The 12,669-nt window shown below is 42.3% G+C and overlaps 1 protein-coding gene across 1 annotated transcript in view; it reads left to right on the top strand.

The window, feature by feature from the left end:
* Positions 1–2,421: 2,421 nt before the first annotated feature.
* MYLIP (myosin regulatory light chain interacting protein) overlaps positions 2,422–12,669 on the top strand; it is a 19,836-nt gene continuing 9,588 nt past the window's right edge. The window contains exons 1-2 of the mRNA XM_003788320.3: positions 2,422–2,787; positions 3,934–4,124. Coding sequence (XP_003788368.1) covers positions 2,701–2,787; positions 3,934–4,124 — 278 coding nt within the window. The 5' untranslated portion in view covers positions 2,422–2,700. The remainder of the gene's footprint in view (positions 2,788–3,933; positions 4,125–12,669) is intronic.

Consider the following 12,669-nt stretch of genomic DNA (forward strand, 5'->3'; position numbering starts at 1 on the left):
CTCTACCAAGGGCAACAAAGTAAGACTCTGTCTCTTAAAACAACAACAACAACAACAAACTGGCAGTGCCTGTGGGTAGGGCGCCGGACCCATATGCCGGAGGTGGCGGGTTCAAACCCAGCCCTGGCCAAAAACTGCAAAAAACAAAACAAACCCCCCTTTTTTTGAGACAAGGTCTCACTTTATCATCCAGGCTAGAGTGCAGTGGCATCATCATAGCTCACAGCAACCTCAAACTCCTGGGCTTCAGCAATCCGCCTGCCTCAGTCTCCCAAGTAGCTGAACCTACAGGTATATGACACCATACTTGGTAAAAATTTTTTTAAAAGTAAAGCTGGGCACAGTAGCTCACTCTCATAATCCCAGCACTTTGGGAGGTTGCAGTAGGAGGATCCCTTGAGCCTAGGAGTTTAAGATCAGCCTGGGCAACATAGTAAGACCCCATCACTACTAAAATTTTTTTTAAATAAGTAAGTAAAACCTGCCAGACTTTGTGCTTCTACAAACTATTTTACAGGCTTAGACTCTTAAAAAATAAATATGAAATCATACTTTAAAAAAGGCATATCCCTCATAAAACCAAAAACTTAAGCTATTTTAAAAATAGTTTCTCCACAAAATGGGTGTATGTACTTTTGCGTTTTTTTCCTTGTTGTTTATGTTGTTTGTTTATTTTTGTTGTCAGCCAACCACTGTTTCCTTCTTCTGTTCATCTCCATGCCTGGTACTCATTGATTCTATGAGCTTCCAGTTAGCCAGCTTTGGTTTCTGTTCATAAGTAAAAACAGTAACCAGTATAAGTGGCCTCCATATTGTCCCTCATCTCTTCTCCCTGTTCTGAAATTTCTAGCAGTTAAACATAAACTAGGTAAAAATTGATCCAAATGCTATCTCCCAGATAAATTTCCCAGATGAGCAAACTGGAATTAAGGAATGAAGAACAAGAGTTGATGCAGGAAGGGACTAATTCAGCAGTGCAAGGTGAGATAAAAAACAGGTGACCCACTCCTACAATCCCAGCACTTTAGGAAGCCAGGACTGGAGGTTCACTTGAAGCCAGGAGTTTGAGGCTGAAATGAACTATGATCATGCTACTGCACTACAGCCTGAGTGACAGTGAAAAAATACATAAGATTACATACAAGAGTCCCTCTGCAACGGGGGGTGGGGGTGGGGTAGGGGTGGGGTGTGTGTGTGTGTGTGTGTGTGTGTGTGTCAGGACTCGGACTATTTAGAGTTTTTCTCAAAGTTGGCCAGAGTGAAGGACCCTTCCAATTAGCTCTGTTCTACCCTTCCTACTTGATCAGAAATAAAAGGAGTAGGAACAGAAGTCATTAGCAGACAGTGCAAGACCTGACCTATAGCTCTCCTTACATACATGAGGACATCCAAATGCTTTTATGAACAGTATTATCTTCGCTCTACTTCACAACTATGCTAGGTGAAGGCACAGCAGACATCGAGGTCTCCATTTTACTGTTGACAACACCCAGGTTCAGAGAGATGAAGTCAGTTGTCCAAGGGTCTAAGGCTGATGCCCACATCTTGCATCTCCTATAAAGACACGAAAGAGGTAGGCTAAGTAATGTATTGGCAAATAAAGCAAGTAGTAAATGAGTGAATAATTGTAGCTCTTTCATTATTAATAGCTAGTACTGGGGATATGCCACCAACTAGGTCCTCAGATGAGCCCCCTACCTTTAAGGGGGGATAACATCGGTTGATTGAGAGAGGGACAAGCAGGGTATGGGGTTTTCATTGAATGTTTAAGAAATAAGACAAAATATGAGATAAAATTAGCAAGCTGACAGTGGGCCTAGTGCCCTAGTGTTTTGATTCAGCAAAGCGGATAAATATGAGCTCTTGGAGAGGGTTAACGTAAGAACTACTAGACCAAGCCATCAGGCTTAGTTGTCAACTGAGAAAACTTGTATACTCATATTTTGTTTTTTCAATGATGAGGTCTAAAATAAGCAACAATTCTGCCTTCCAACAACCCACGGAGGCAAACCTCGCTGGAGACAGTTTTCTCTGGGCTACAGACTGCTCCTTTTCCTTTTTGCTTTTACCATCGAAATGCGTTATTGGAGTGACCCAAGGGTTCTGAAGAATAGCTGCAACGTGGAGGCTTTAAATCATCATAAACTCAAGCCTCGACAGAAAGGCGTCCCCGCCTGGAGCCTGGGGCTACCGCTCCCTACGAGCGGCGTCGCCCAGCGAGCAGCGACAGCGGGTGTGCTCTGGGCCTCCCTCCTCGCAGAACCCGGCGCCCGCAAGCTGCCACCTACCCAGGCCGCCGGGAGAACTCAGCCGGCGCTGGGAGGTCCGGGAGGCGACCGTGAGGGGGCCACTATTGGCTGGTTGGGCGACGGAGGAGGGGCGGGAGCTCTGTGATTGGCGGGGCCCCGAGCCGAAGGGGGCGGGGCTGCTATATCAGAGAAGTCCCTGTCGCGGCGCAGGCAGTAGGGTTGCTGAAGTGCGGTGCTACCGCGGAGCACAGGGGGAGCCAGCGGGCGACGGGCGAGGGGGTGGCGGGGACCCGAGCGGCGTCCGCGGGGCGCAAGGCAGGCGTCCGCAAAGCTGCAGCCTTCCGAGGGCAGTCCTCGCCGAGCCCCGGGCTTGGTGTCCAAGCTGTGCCGAAGCGGCAGCCCCCAGCGCACCAAAGAGGAGGCGGCTGTGGCGGCAGCGGCGGCCCCAGCCATGCTGTGCTATGTGACGAGGCCGGACGCGGTGCTGATGGAGGTGGAGGTGGAGGCTAAAGCCAACGGCGAGGACTGCCTCAACCAGGTGAGGGCGAGGGGTCTGGCGGGGGCCCCGGCCGGTCCCCGGAGGCCGAGGGGCCTCGCAGCGGCGCTAGGACGCGCCGCCTACCAGGGGCCGGGCGCGCTGCGGTGGCGGCGGCCGGGAAAGCGCACGCTAAGCGCCCAGAGCGCCCCCTCCTCCCCTCGGGCGTGGGTCGCGCGACCCCCTCGCTGACGTTCCCGGCGCGCGTGGGCGCCGCGGAGGACGCGCGCGCAGGGGGTCCCAGCGCTGGGGGCGCGGGCACAGTCGGCGACTGGATCCTCCACCCAGCCCCCCAACCCGGCACTTTCTGGGAAAGAAGACTGTCCCGGCACACCTGCCCCAGGTGTGTGCGTGATGCTCGCCTGTTAGATCCCCGTGGCGCCTGGCGGCACCATCCGCGTCCCAGGGAGGGTGGCTCCAAGCAGTCAGCTGGCCCCAGGGTTCCTTGGCAGACAAGCCGGGCTCTTGCCTCATGCTGCTGCTCAGGCTGCTGCTCAGATGGACCATTTACCTGCATCTCCGGATTTGCGAGGACGAGAGTACTGCGGGTTTGGGTCACCTCCTGCTCGGTTGTCTTTAAGCATGTGTGTTTCCTTAGGAGTGCGGAACGGTTCCAAATAGTGCATAGTTGGTATGGCAGACAGCAGTTTAATTGCAGTGAAACACTGCTCAAAAATCCTCGGATCCTGAGATGTTTGGAAAACCGCTTGTAAAGCTTAGCGGACACTTGTGGCGTGTTCCCTCGATGTGTGTGTTTTTGGAGTCCATATGGTTAAAATTGTCCAAATAATAAGCCGCCAGATCAGCTGTGCAGATTGTGCTGGTGGAGGGAATTCCGGTGACAGGAACAAAAAAATACCCTGTCGTTCCCTCTCCTCGGCCTTTTGGAAGGCTACTTTTGAGGACTCCTTTTTTCTTTACTGCATGGGTCACGTCCTAGATGTTAAAGGAAGTACAAACCTCCATGCTAGAGCTCGTGGTTCGATATTACCGGGGCCTTAGAACTTTGTTATTCAAGCTTAGATCCGGAATTGTTAACACCGCGGAACTTTGTAAAAAGTATGCGGCAGTCTTAGCCTCTGGAGGAGCCCTTGGGTTTGCTTGAACACGTACCATTTGCTCATCCGTGCTGCATTATTTTTGTTCCAGGTGTGCAGACGATTGGGAATCATAGAAGTTGATTATTTTGGACTGCAGTTTACGGGTAGCAAAGGTGAAAGTTTATGGCTAAATCTAAGAAACCGGATCTCCCAGCAGATGGATGGGCTAGCCCCTTACCGGCTTAAACTCAGAGTGAAGTTCTTCGTGGAGCCTCATCTCATCTTACAGGAGCAGACTAGGTAAAGCGATGCTAAATAAACCAGTGCCAAAGAGATCTTTGATTCCTTTACCTTCCCAGCCAGGTTCACAGACAAATTTGTTTTGATACAGACTGAGTTCCTTCCTTACATGTTTTCCATGGCCCAGCCCTTTTATTGAGGTGAAGAGGGAGCTGTGTTGTTGGCCTGGGTGCATTTTCCAACTCTTAGTTTTTCTTGTCTTTGTAAACTTAATGGGAGAACAGAGCTGAGTTATTACAGACACTTTAGATGAGTGTCATACTGCAAAAAAAACAAAAAAAAATCATCTGACTTCCTGATAGCAGCATCTAATGTCCGATAGTAACCTCTGCCTCAGCAGTGTTACTATAGGTCATTGTAGACTGTTCTAACTGAAAGCAGGAAACAGTTCCTCTTGGGTTACTTAAACTTAGTCAACTTCTTCAGCCCAGTATCAGATTACAGTGTGTAGCAAAGAGCTCTGACTTCATGCTGGATTTTGAAAGTTTTTAAAGTTTCTTTACTTAATAAAAAAACTTCTAAGGCCACTGAAACAGAATTCCAACCCATAGAAATATTACATGTGATTGTTGAGCTTAGATTGTTGAATTTATCTCTGTTGTAAAAAAAACCACCAGCAGTGGTAGACAACTGGAGCATATGGTCTCATCTTTCAAACAAAATGTGTTTTCCTCTGGACTGATAGTAATACTTTTCACAAGGATTAGCCAAAACAGAAACGTGGTTTTTAATATTTGTTGCCAAAATGAGAGAAACTTCAGTCTTACAGTGGTAATGTCAAAAATAAAAAAGGAAATGACTACTTTTAAAGACACGGCAAACTTTAGAGATAAGTTCTAATGTTTTTCCTAATCCTTTGGCATGGAAATTTGCCATGCACGTGAAAAATGTGGTTCTGAAAATTGTGAGTAATGATGAGTGAGCATTATCCTTTAAGAGCTTTTAATATTGTTCTTGTTTACCAACAGACTGAGACAAACACAATTGGAAATACTATTCATTTAAATTTAAACTCTCCACTTTGTCTTATTATGGAGCTTTAGAAGTTGGGAGCGAATGTTTGCTTGTGTCTGATGGAAGCTGGTGTATTGAATTCTTTGTGCTCCTGAAAATATCTTGTAAAATATTCAAGTGATTGCATGCTTAAAGATGTTTCAGCTATCTGTATTAATCAGAATAGGCTTTTTGTTCTTTTTTTTTTTTTTGCTTGAAGCTGATTTGTGAAAGCTTCTACTTTGCACTTCACTGTTATAGCCTGCAATCAAATAAGAGAAAAAATATAACATACTGGAATTTTCACTGTGTATAGTATTATGTGATTTCCTGTTATTTCAGTACCTCTAAATGCAACAAGCCAGTTTTGATAAGAGCAACTTATTTTTTTAATCTGCAGAAGCTTAAAGGACCAAACACTTAAACTATGGCTTGCACTGATAATAGCATGATACGTTTATTTTATTAATGTATTCAGACTTTGTAATTGACTACTAGATGGTCTCTACCTGTGCTTTCCTGTAATTGGGTTAATAACTATTATCAAATCCATTTTATTCATGCAAGAAATAGAGACATTTTATGAATCAGAACTTCCAAATTTCCTATCTTGGTTTTCCTTTATTGACTCAATTGACTTTGACTCTTGAGATTCCTAGCTAATAGAACTCAAAGAATGTGCATGCCTAGTTCAACAAGGTAATCTTAATTGATTTTAATTTCTTTTTGAAATCATTTTGAAAAGTTAGTATGAGCTTAACATTTGACTTACTTTTAATATATTTGTGAATTTTACTTACTTTAGTGGGGTTGGCTGAACTACAGAACTTTAACGAAATGCTGCCCAAGATATATATATAGGTTAATATATCTATGGTTTATATTAATTTATAAGCTTTATATATTTAAAGCTACCATAATTAGAGTGATTTGTAAATAGCATTTCTACCTTTTAATTAGGATATCAGAAGTTGTACTAATTGTAAATACCAATTTACAGTTAGCATTGTTTTTATGAGCATGATAGTATAGAACAAAAAACCTTATTTTTCTTACTGTCATGTTAGCAAAATAAAACTGATAAACTTCTTTGATGTTTAATTATCTGTTATGAAATATTTACATAAAATGCCTTAAATGTATGATAGATCTGTTTATGTAGTAATTGACAATCCAGTTATGAGAGGTGATTTTTTCACTCTCTTCTAAGCAGTGAGAATGCATGTAGTAAACTGAAAACTCCTAGATCGTTTATTAATAGTGCTGAAATATCCTGGCAGAGTTGTCCTCTGTGGACAATCAAAGTAGTCTGCTCACAGTAGCACTGGCCTAACTGAGGGCATTAACATGCTAGTTCCTGTCAAATTAGGGAGGCCGCTGTGAGAATGATGGGCAGGAAAGGCTATTTGTCACTGGAGAGCACCAGGGACCAGGCAGAAACCCTGCTTGTAGGTAGTTCCAGCTCTGCCACCACCTAGCAGCTAATCAGACTTCTAAGACTGAGCCCTGGAAGAGATTGTCTCTAAATTCCTCTTAGCAATAACTTACTTTTCTTTGTTTCCTGTTTTTATTATTTGCTTTAATGTTTTCTGAATACATTTTTCTGAAGACAGAGAAAAACGTATCAAGTGTCTACTTAGAGCTCTGATTTGGCCTAATTTTAGATTTGATTCTTCTATCCAGATTATGTTTTACTCTTGAATAGAGACCACAAAAGTAAAAGAAGAGTCTTATTCAAATTCAGCTGGCATATTCCATAGTTGGAGACAGCAGGTATTTTCAGCAGATGTTTGCCATGCTGTGGATTAAAGTGAAAAATGAGACAAATTAATGTATTCTGGAAATAGATCTGAAATAATAATCATCTTGAAAATTCTTGCCTTTCAAAGGCTTTCAGTTATTCATAGCAATTCAGACTGGATTTTGTCAACATTTTCAAAATCAGAGATTAGGGAAGTATATGCTTCATCTTCCCAGTGGTAATTATACCATCCACTGCCAATAAAAGCTTTATAGAAATCTCCTGAATTGGCCACATTTTAGCAGACTTAGGGGCAGTCTTGGCTTAGTTAAGGCTCACCACCACCTGAATTCTCTCCCAGAAAACAACCCCAGCACGGGAGATCCACTTGTTCTGGAGCAAGTGTTCATAGAAATGCTGTAATCTTGGATGTAAAATTCCGCAAGGACCTCAGTGATGCAAGAAGCGATGAGTTTGACTCATCCCTTGTTAAATCCCTCCTGCCTTTCTGACTTCATCTCCATCATCACTCATCAAGAAAACTTTCTCTAGCCCCACCTAAAGACTGAACTCTCCCAAGACATCGTGTATCTTTCCTTTATAGCGTTTAATGAGCTTATAATAGTACGTGTACTTATGTGACAATTTGTTTATTATCAGTCACTCCAGTAATCTAAATTCCCCACAGTCTAACAAGTGCCTGTTGCATAAGTACTTGTCGAATCAATGAATTAAGAACTTGGAAATAAATAAAAATGGGGTTAACCGATACTGATAACATGCGTTTACATAGGAATATTGAAATGTTTTTCATTTGCTCCTGTATAGAAGAGGTGAGAATATCTAACAGAAATCTCACCATTAGAACATGTTTTGTACTGATTATTTCCTGTTAGGACTTGCTGAGTGCTTGGCCTTTTTATCTTACTCTGTGTTGCTATAAAGGAGTACCTGAGGCTGGATAATTTATATAGTAAAAAGGCTTATTTGGCTCACAATTCTGGTCACTGAAAAAGTTCAGGACCTGAACACTTCCATTAGGCTCCACCTCCAACATCAAATGCTGGGATCAGATTTCAACCTGAGGGTTTGGGGACAGACATCCAAACCCAAGCAGGCCCATTTGCTTCCTTTCTTTCACTCTCTCCATTGTAGCCCAGCCCATGTGTTTGCTATGTCTGTTCTGAACTCACATGAGTTAACCACCTGCTGGACCTTCTATTATGTTCAGATAGTTTTCAAGTTAGAGCATCATTTTAACCAAATTCAACCGATTTATAGTCCTTATTAATGTAATTATAACCAGTTTTCCAACAAAAGTCACTGAGACTTGTGGAAATCTAGGAAAGATGGCATCATTGAAATTCCCGAGCAAATGCCACATGCAAACTACAGGCAGATAAGCGGTGGTAATTTCTTTCTTTCTTTCTTTCTTTCTTTCTTTTTTCTTTTTTTTTTTTTTGTTTGAGACAGAGTTTTTCTCTGTCACCCTGGCTAGAGAATGCCATGGCCTCAGTCTAACTCACAGAAACCTCCAACTCCTGCTCCCAAGCAGTCCTCCTGCCTCAGCCTTCTGAGTAATAACTGGGACTACAGAGGCACATGCCATCACGCCTGGCTAATTTTTCTATTTTTAGTAGAGATAGGGTCTCTCTTTGCTCAAGCCAGCCTGAAACTCCTGAGCTTAAGTGATCCTCCTGCCTCAGCCTCCCAGAGTGCTAGGATTTCAGCCATGAATCAAGCTGGGCCTCACCAGTGCCTATGAACTATGTTTAAAGTCTTTGAAAACTTTGCCAGCATTAGTAAAAATTGTTTGCATAATTTACCTTTATATGACTCAGGGTAGGTTAGTTTTGTACAATGCTGTTGCATATATCTTAATTATATTATATTCATATTTAATGAGTTTCGTCAAATGGATATTTTTGCTTAAACAAACCCCCCATCAAGATTTAGAGCAGAGGACGCCTGCTCTAAATGTGGCCCGCCGAGGACATTTATCCGGCCTGCTGCTGCTGCCTATCCTGCTTAGCAGCCAACTAGTCCCAGGGCCCACAGTCTGGACCTCCAACAGTCTGAGGGACAGTGAACTGGCCCCCCCTGTTTAAAAAGTTTGAGGACCCTTGATTTAGAGCATTACCATCACTCCAGAAAGTTCCCACCTGCCCTTGTGCAGTTAGTCCTCACCCTTTCCCACCTCTACCCCTCTGCAACCACCACAGATTAGTGAGTTATGCCTGCTCAACCTGTTATATATGGAACCATCCAGTGTCTACCCTTTTATTTAGCTTATGTTCATCATAAATTTTTTGATTTATGTATTTTATATATCAGTGATTTGCTCCTTTTTACTGTTCGCTGGTATTCAATCAAATGGCTATCCTGTTGTTTGTTTTTCCATACTGTTATTGATGAACACCTGTTTTCTAGCACTTATGAATAAAGCTGCTGTGAACATTCTAGGACAAGTGTGTTTGGTTTTTTGTAGGCACATGTTTCCATTTCTCTTGAGTAAACAAATACCTAAGCATGAACTAGTTGGGTCATAGAGTAGGTCATTTCGTTTTATAAACAACTGCCAGAGCTTTTCCCAGAGCAATGACATTCTTCTGTATTCCTATGAAGAATGGCAGAGTTCAGTTCCTCCACAGCCCTTCCAGCCTTCTGGTGGGTGTACAATAGTAGAGGGTTGTGTTTTTAATTCCCGTTCTCTGATAAGTCATAATGTTAAACACTTTTTCATGTGCTTATTTCACCTTTCATATATCTTCTTTTGTTGAAGTATCCAAGTCATTTGCCCATTGCTGTTGAGTTGTTTGCCTTTGAGTTTTACAACTTTATATATATCCGAGATACAGTCCTTTGTCAGATATGTTTTGTAAACTTATTTCCTTCTGTGACTTGTCTTTTTTCCTGATGCCTTTTTAATTTGGGGGAAGTCTAATTTATCCATGTTTTTTGTTGTTTATGCTGACTGTATCCTGAGAAACCTTTGCTACCCCCAAGTCATGCAGATACTTTCTTTGTGTTTAGGGTTTTTTTTTTTTTTTTTTTTTGTTTGTTTGTTTGAGACAGAGCCTCAAGCTGTCCCCCTGGGTAGAGTGCTGTGGCATCACAGTTCACAGCAACGTCCAACTCCTGGGCTCAAGTGAGTCTCAGCCGCCCAAGTAGCTGGGACCACAGGCACCGGCCACAACACCCGGCTATTTTTTGGTTGCAGCCATCCTTGTTGTTTGGCAGGCCCGGGCTGGATTCAAACCCACCAGTTCTGGTATGTGGTTGGTGCCTTAGCCGCTTGAGCCACAGGCACCGAGCCATGTTTAGTTTTTTTAAAGCATTATGGCTTTAGCTTTTTACTTTGGTCCTGTGATCCATCTTGAACTGATTATTGTTTTGCTGGAATTTAAGATAGGCGATAGAAAACTCCTTTAGCAATTCTGTTTTGATTTGATAGCTTTAAAATATAACTTGAGTAAGAGTTTGGTTTATAATAAACTGATGTGGTTAAGTGACGCACTGGGCTGAGGCAGGCTTACTGTTGATCCCAGGGTTCTGAGGAGGTGTTGACGAACCAGACATTACTGTCATTGGCCAGGGTCAGTCCTGCCATTTGGGAGAAATACAGTTTAATTATTGGTAACTGAGAGTTCTTAAAAATAGCTACTAAACCATTTTTTTAAAAAAATTCTAAGTTATATAAATTTTGAGTGTAACAGTGCATCTAGATGCGGTTGTTTTATAACTATGCTAGGAAGTTCTTCCCACTGGTGTAGCTGGTGAGATGACTGGAGGGCAGTAGCCAAGAGTAGCCAGAAGGGGCAGGTCCGCAGGTCCCCGGTGTTTGCATGAAGTTCTGCTCTGATTGTACCTGATTACTAGGTGAGACAAGCCAGTGTTCAGAGGAGAGTTCTCTGATTACAACTCGTAAAGGATAAATGATCCCACTTCATTCCTTCATGCTATAAGAAGGAATTAACATTTAAAAGAAGAAACTTGAAGTACTTTGAAATAAAAATATATTAAGCATATGTGATTTTTTTTAAAAAAATGAAATTGGCATATCTTTATTTACCCTATTTTTTTTTTTTTTTGGTCTTCCATAATGCTATAATAAGTGTGAATTCTTTTGTATTCATGATGCCAGGACATGACTTAGAATGTTGGGCCCCAGAATGTGATCTGTGTATTGAAAATATCCATTTTCCTAGTAACTGGGTAAAACTTAAAGAAGAATCCTGTACTTCAAGGTGGAACGTGGAACACAAAGAATGTTTAGAAAATGCAGTTTGAGCTTATGCCCGTAGGGTATATTCTCAGATATTTGCTTAAGACAAAGAAAATAGTTTTTTTCAAAAGGCTTTCTTTCTGCTTGTGCTTCTAGCATGTAGTCTATATTAAATTGGAAAAAGTCATCCACTTCTGATCTTTAGTAGAAAAGAATTCACTGCAGGCACAATTTCTTTGACTGTATCTGCTTGTTTTGATACTGTTGGTAACCTTTTACCCACCTTACCAAAGAAAGGGGGCAAAACCCAGGAGCCAGACAGAGTCCAGATGGTTAGAGGAGAAAATCAGAGAAAACACTTGATTCAAAACCACCCATCAATACCGAGCCATCACTGAATTCTTTTTTGGAAGGATGTCTCTGAATTCTGCCATTCCTTCTGGGAAAGAGCATTAGAGTTCCCTGATAGCTCATCACGACTGGTGCCCTTTGCTACCATGGCTGCACTGCGCTGCTCTCCTGGGGAGCACATACCTGTCACCCCAAACCCAGTGGGTAGCTGGAATTATATTGATATAGGATATGTCCTTTTGCTCTAAAAGTACGTAAGTTCCATCTAAAAAGGAACTATGAGACATGTCTCCAACTTAAGGCCTGGGGACAGAGGAGATACAAGACAAATATTTGTTGACTTGAAATGAAAAGATTACTTTATAGCCATGAATCTTCAAGTGTACGGAAGGGCCTATCAGAAAGTTTATGTTAACAGGAGGAGGAGGAGTTTTCATGCTTGCTGGGTACTGTCTGCAGTTCTGCCTAGGAGATGGGTTGTAGAGAAAAGGCCCATTGCCGCCCCCCCACGCACACATTCGACCTTTTTTAAATTCTGACCCACATGCTGAGAAAGGATCTGCATTACTCTCAGGTTGCTGACCACCTGTTTACGTTTTGTTACTGCTTCTTTGCCTTTGATTTTTGGCAGCTGTCTCTCCAGAATTAGGCATGAGTAGTTTGGGGAAAAAAATTAAATGAATTTCAAAATTCTTCTTTTGCAGGCTGTAGTACTTATTACTGTTTAATAAAGCAGGGATTAGTCTCTAACATTCTACTTGGAAAGTAAGTTAAAAGGCACTTTTGTATCAGCAGTAATTAAATTGAGAAGATTTAGTTTGGGAAGATATTCTTAAAAGCAGCACGGGATTTTTTTTTTTTTTTTTAACAGAAGCATAGATTCAGATTTTAGTTTCCTAATAGCACCCCTCCCCCCCAATTGAGTACATAGACAGAGGCATGTGCACCAAGGTGAACTTTACCCAGTGGTCATCTACAAAGCCTTGAGGCCTAGCACAGTGTTGTAACTCTAAAGCTTTCTGAGAATGTGAGATCTCAGTCCTCAGATAGCTATTTTAAAACAAGTTATTTTTGTGGTGTTTTCTTTGCCCCAGTGGGGTCTCCCTTCTCAGTTTAGCAGTATGTCAGAAATACTTTAAAAGACTAGCAGATGTTTGGGTTAATAAAAACCATGTTTATCTTCTTTGGGGCTATGATGCATTCTTGCTGTGATTTCTTTTTTTTTTTTTTTTTTT

The sequence above is a fragment of the Otolemur garnettii genome, unplaced genomic scaffold (genome assembly GCF_000181295.1).
Source record: "Otolemur garnettii isolate 467f Iridium unplaced genomic scaffold, OtoGar3 scaffold00026, whole genome shotgun sequence".
Lineage (NCBI taxonomy): Eukaryota > Metazoa > Chordata > Mammalia > Primates > Galagidae > Otolemur > Otolemur garnettii.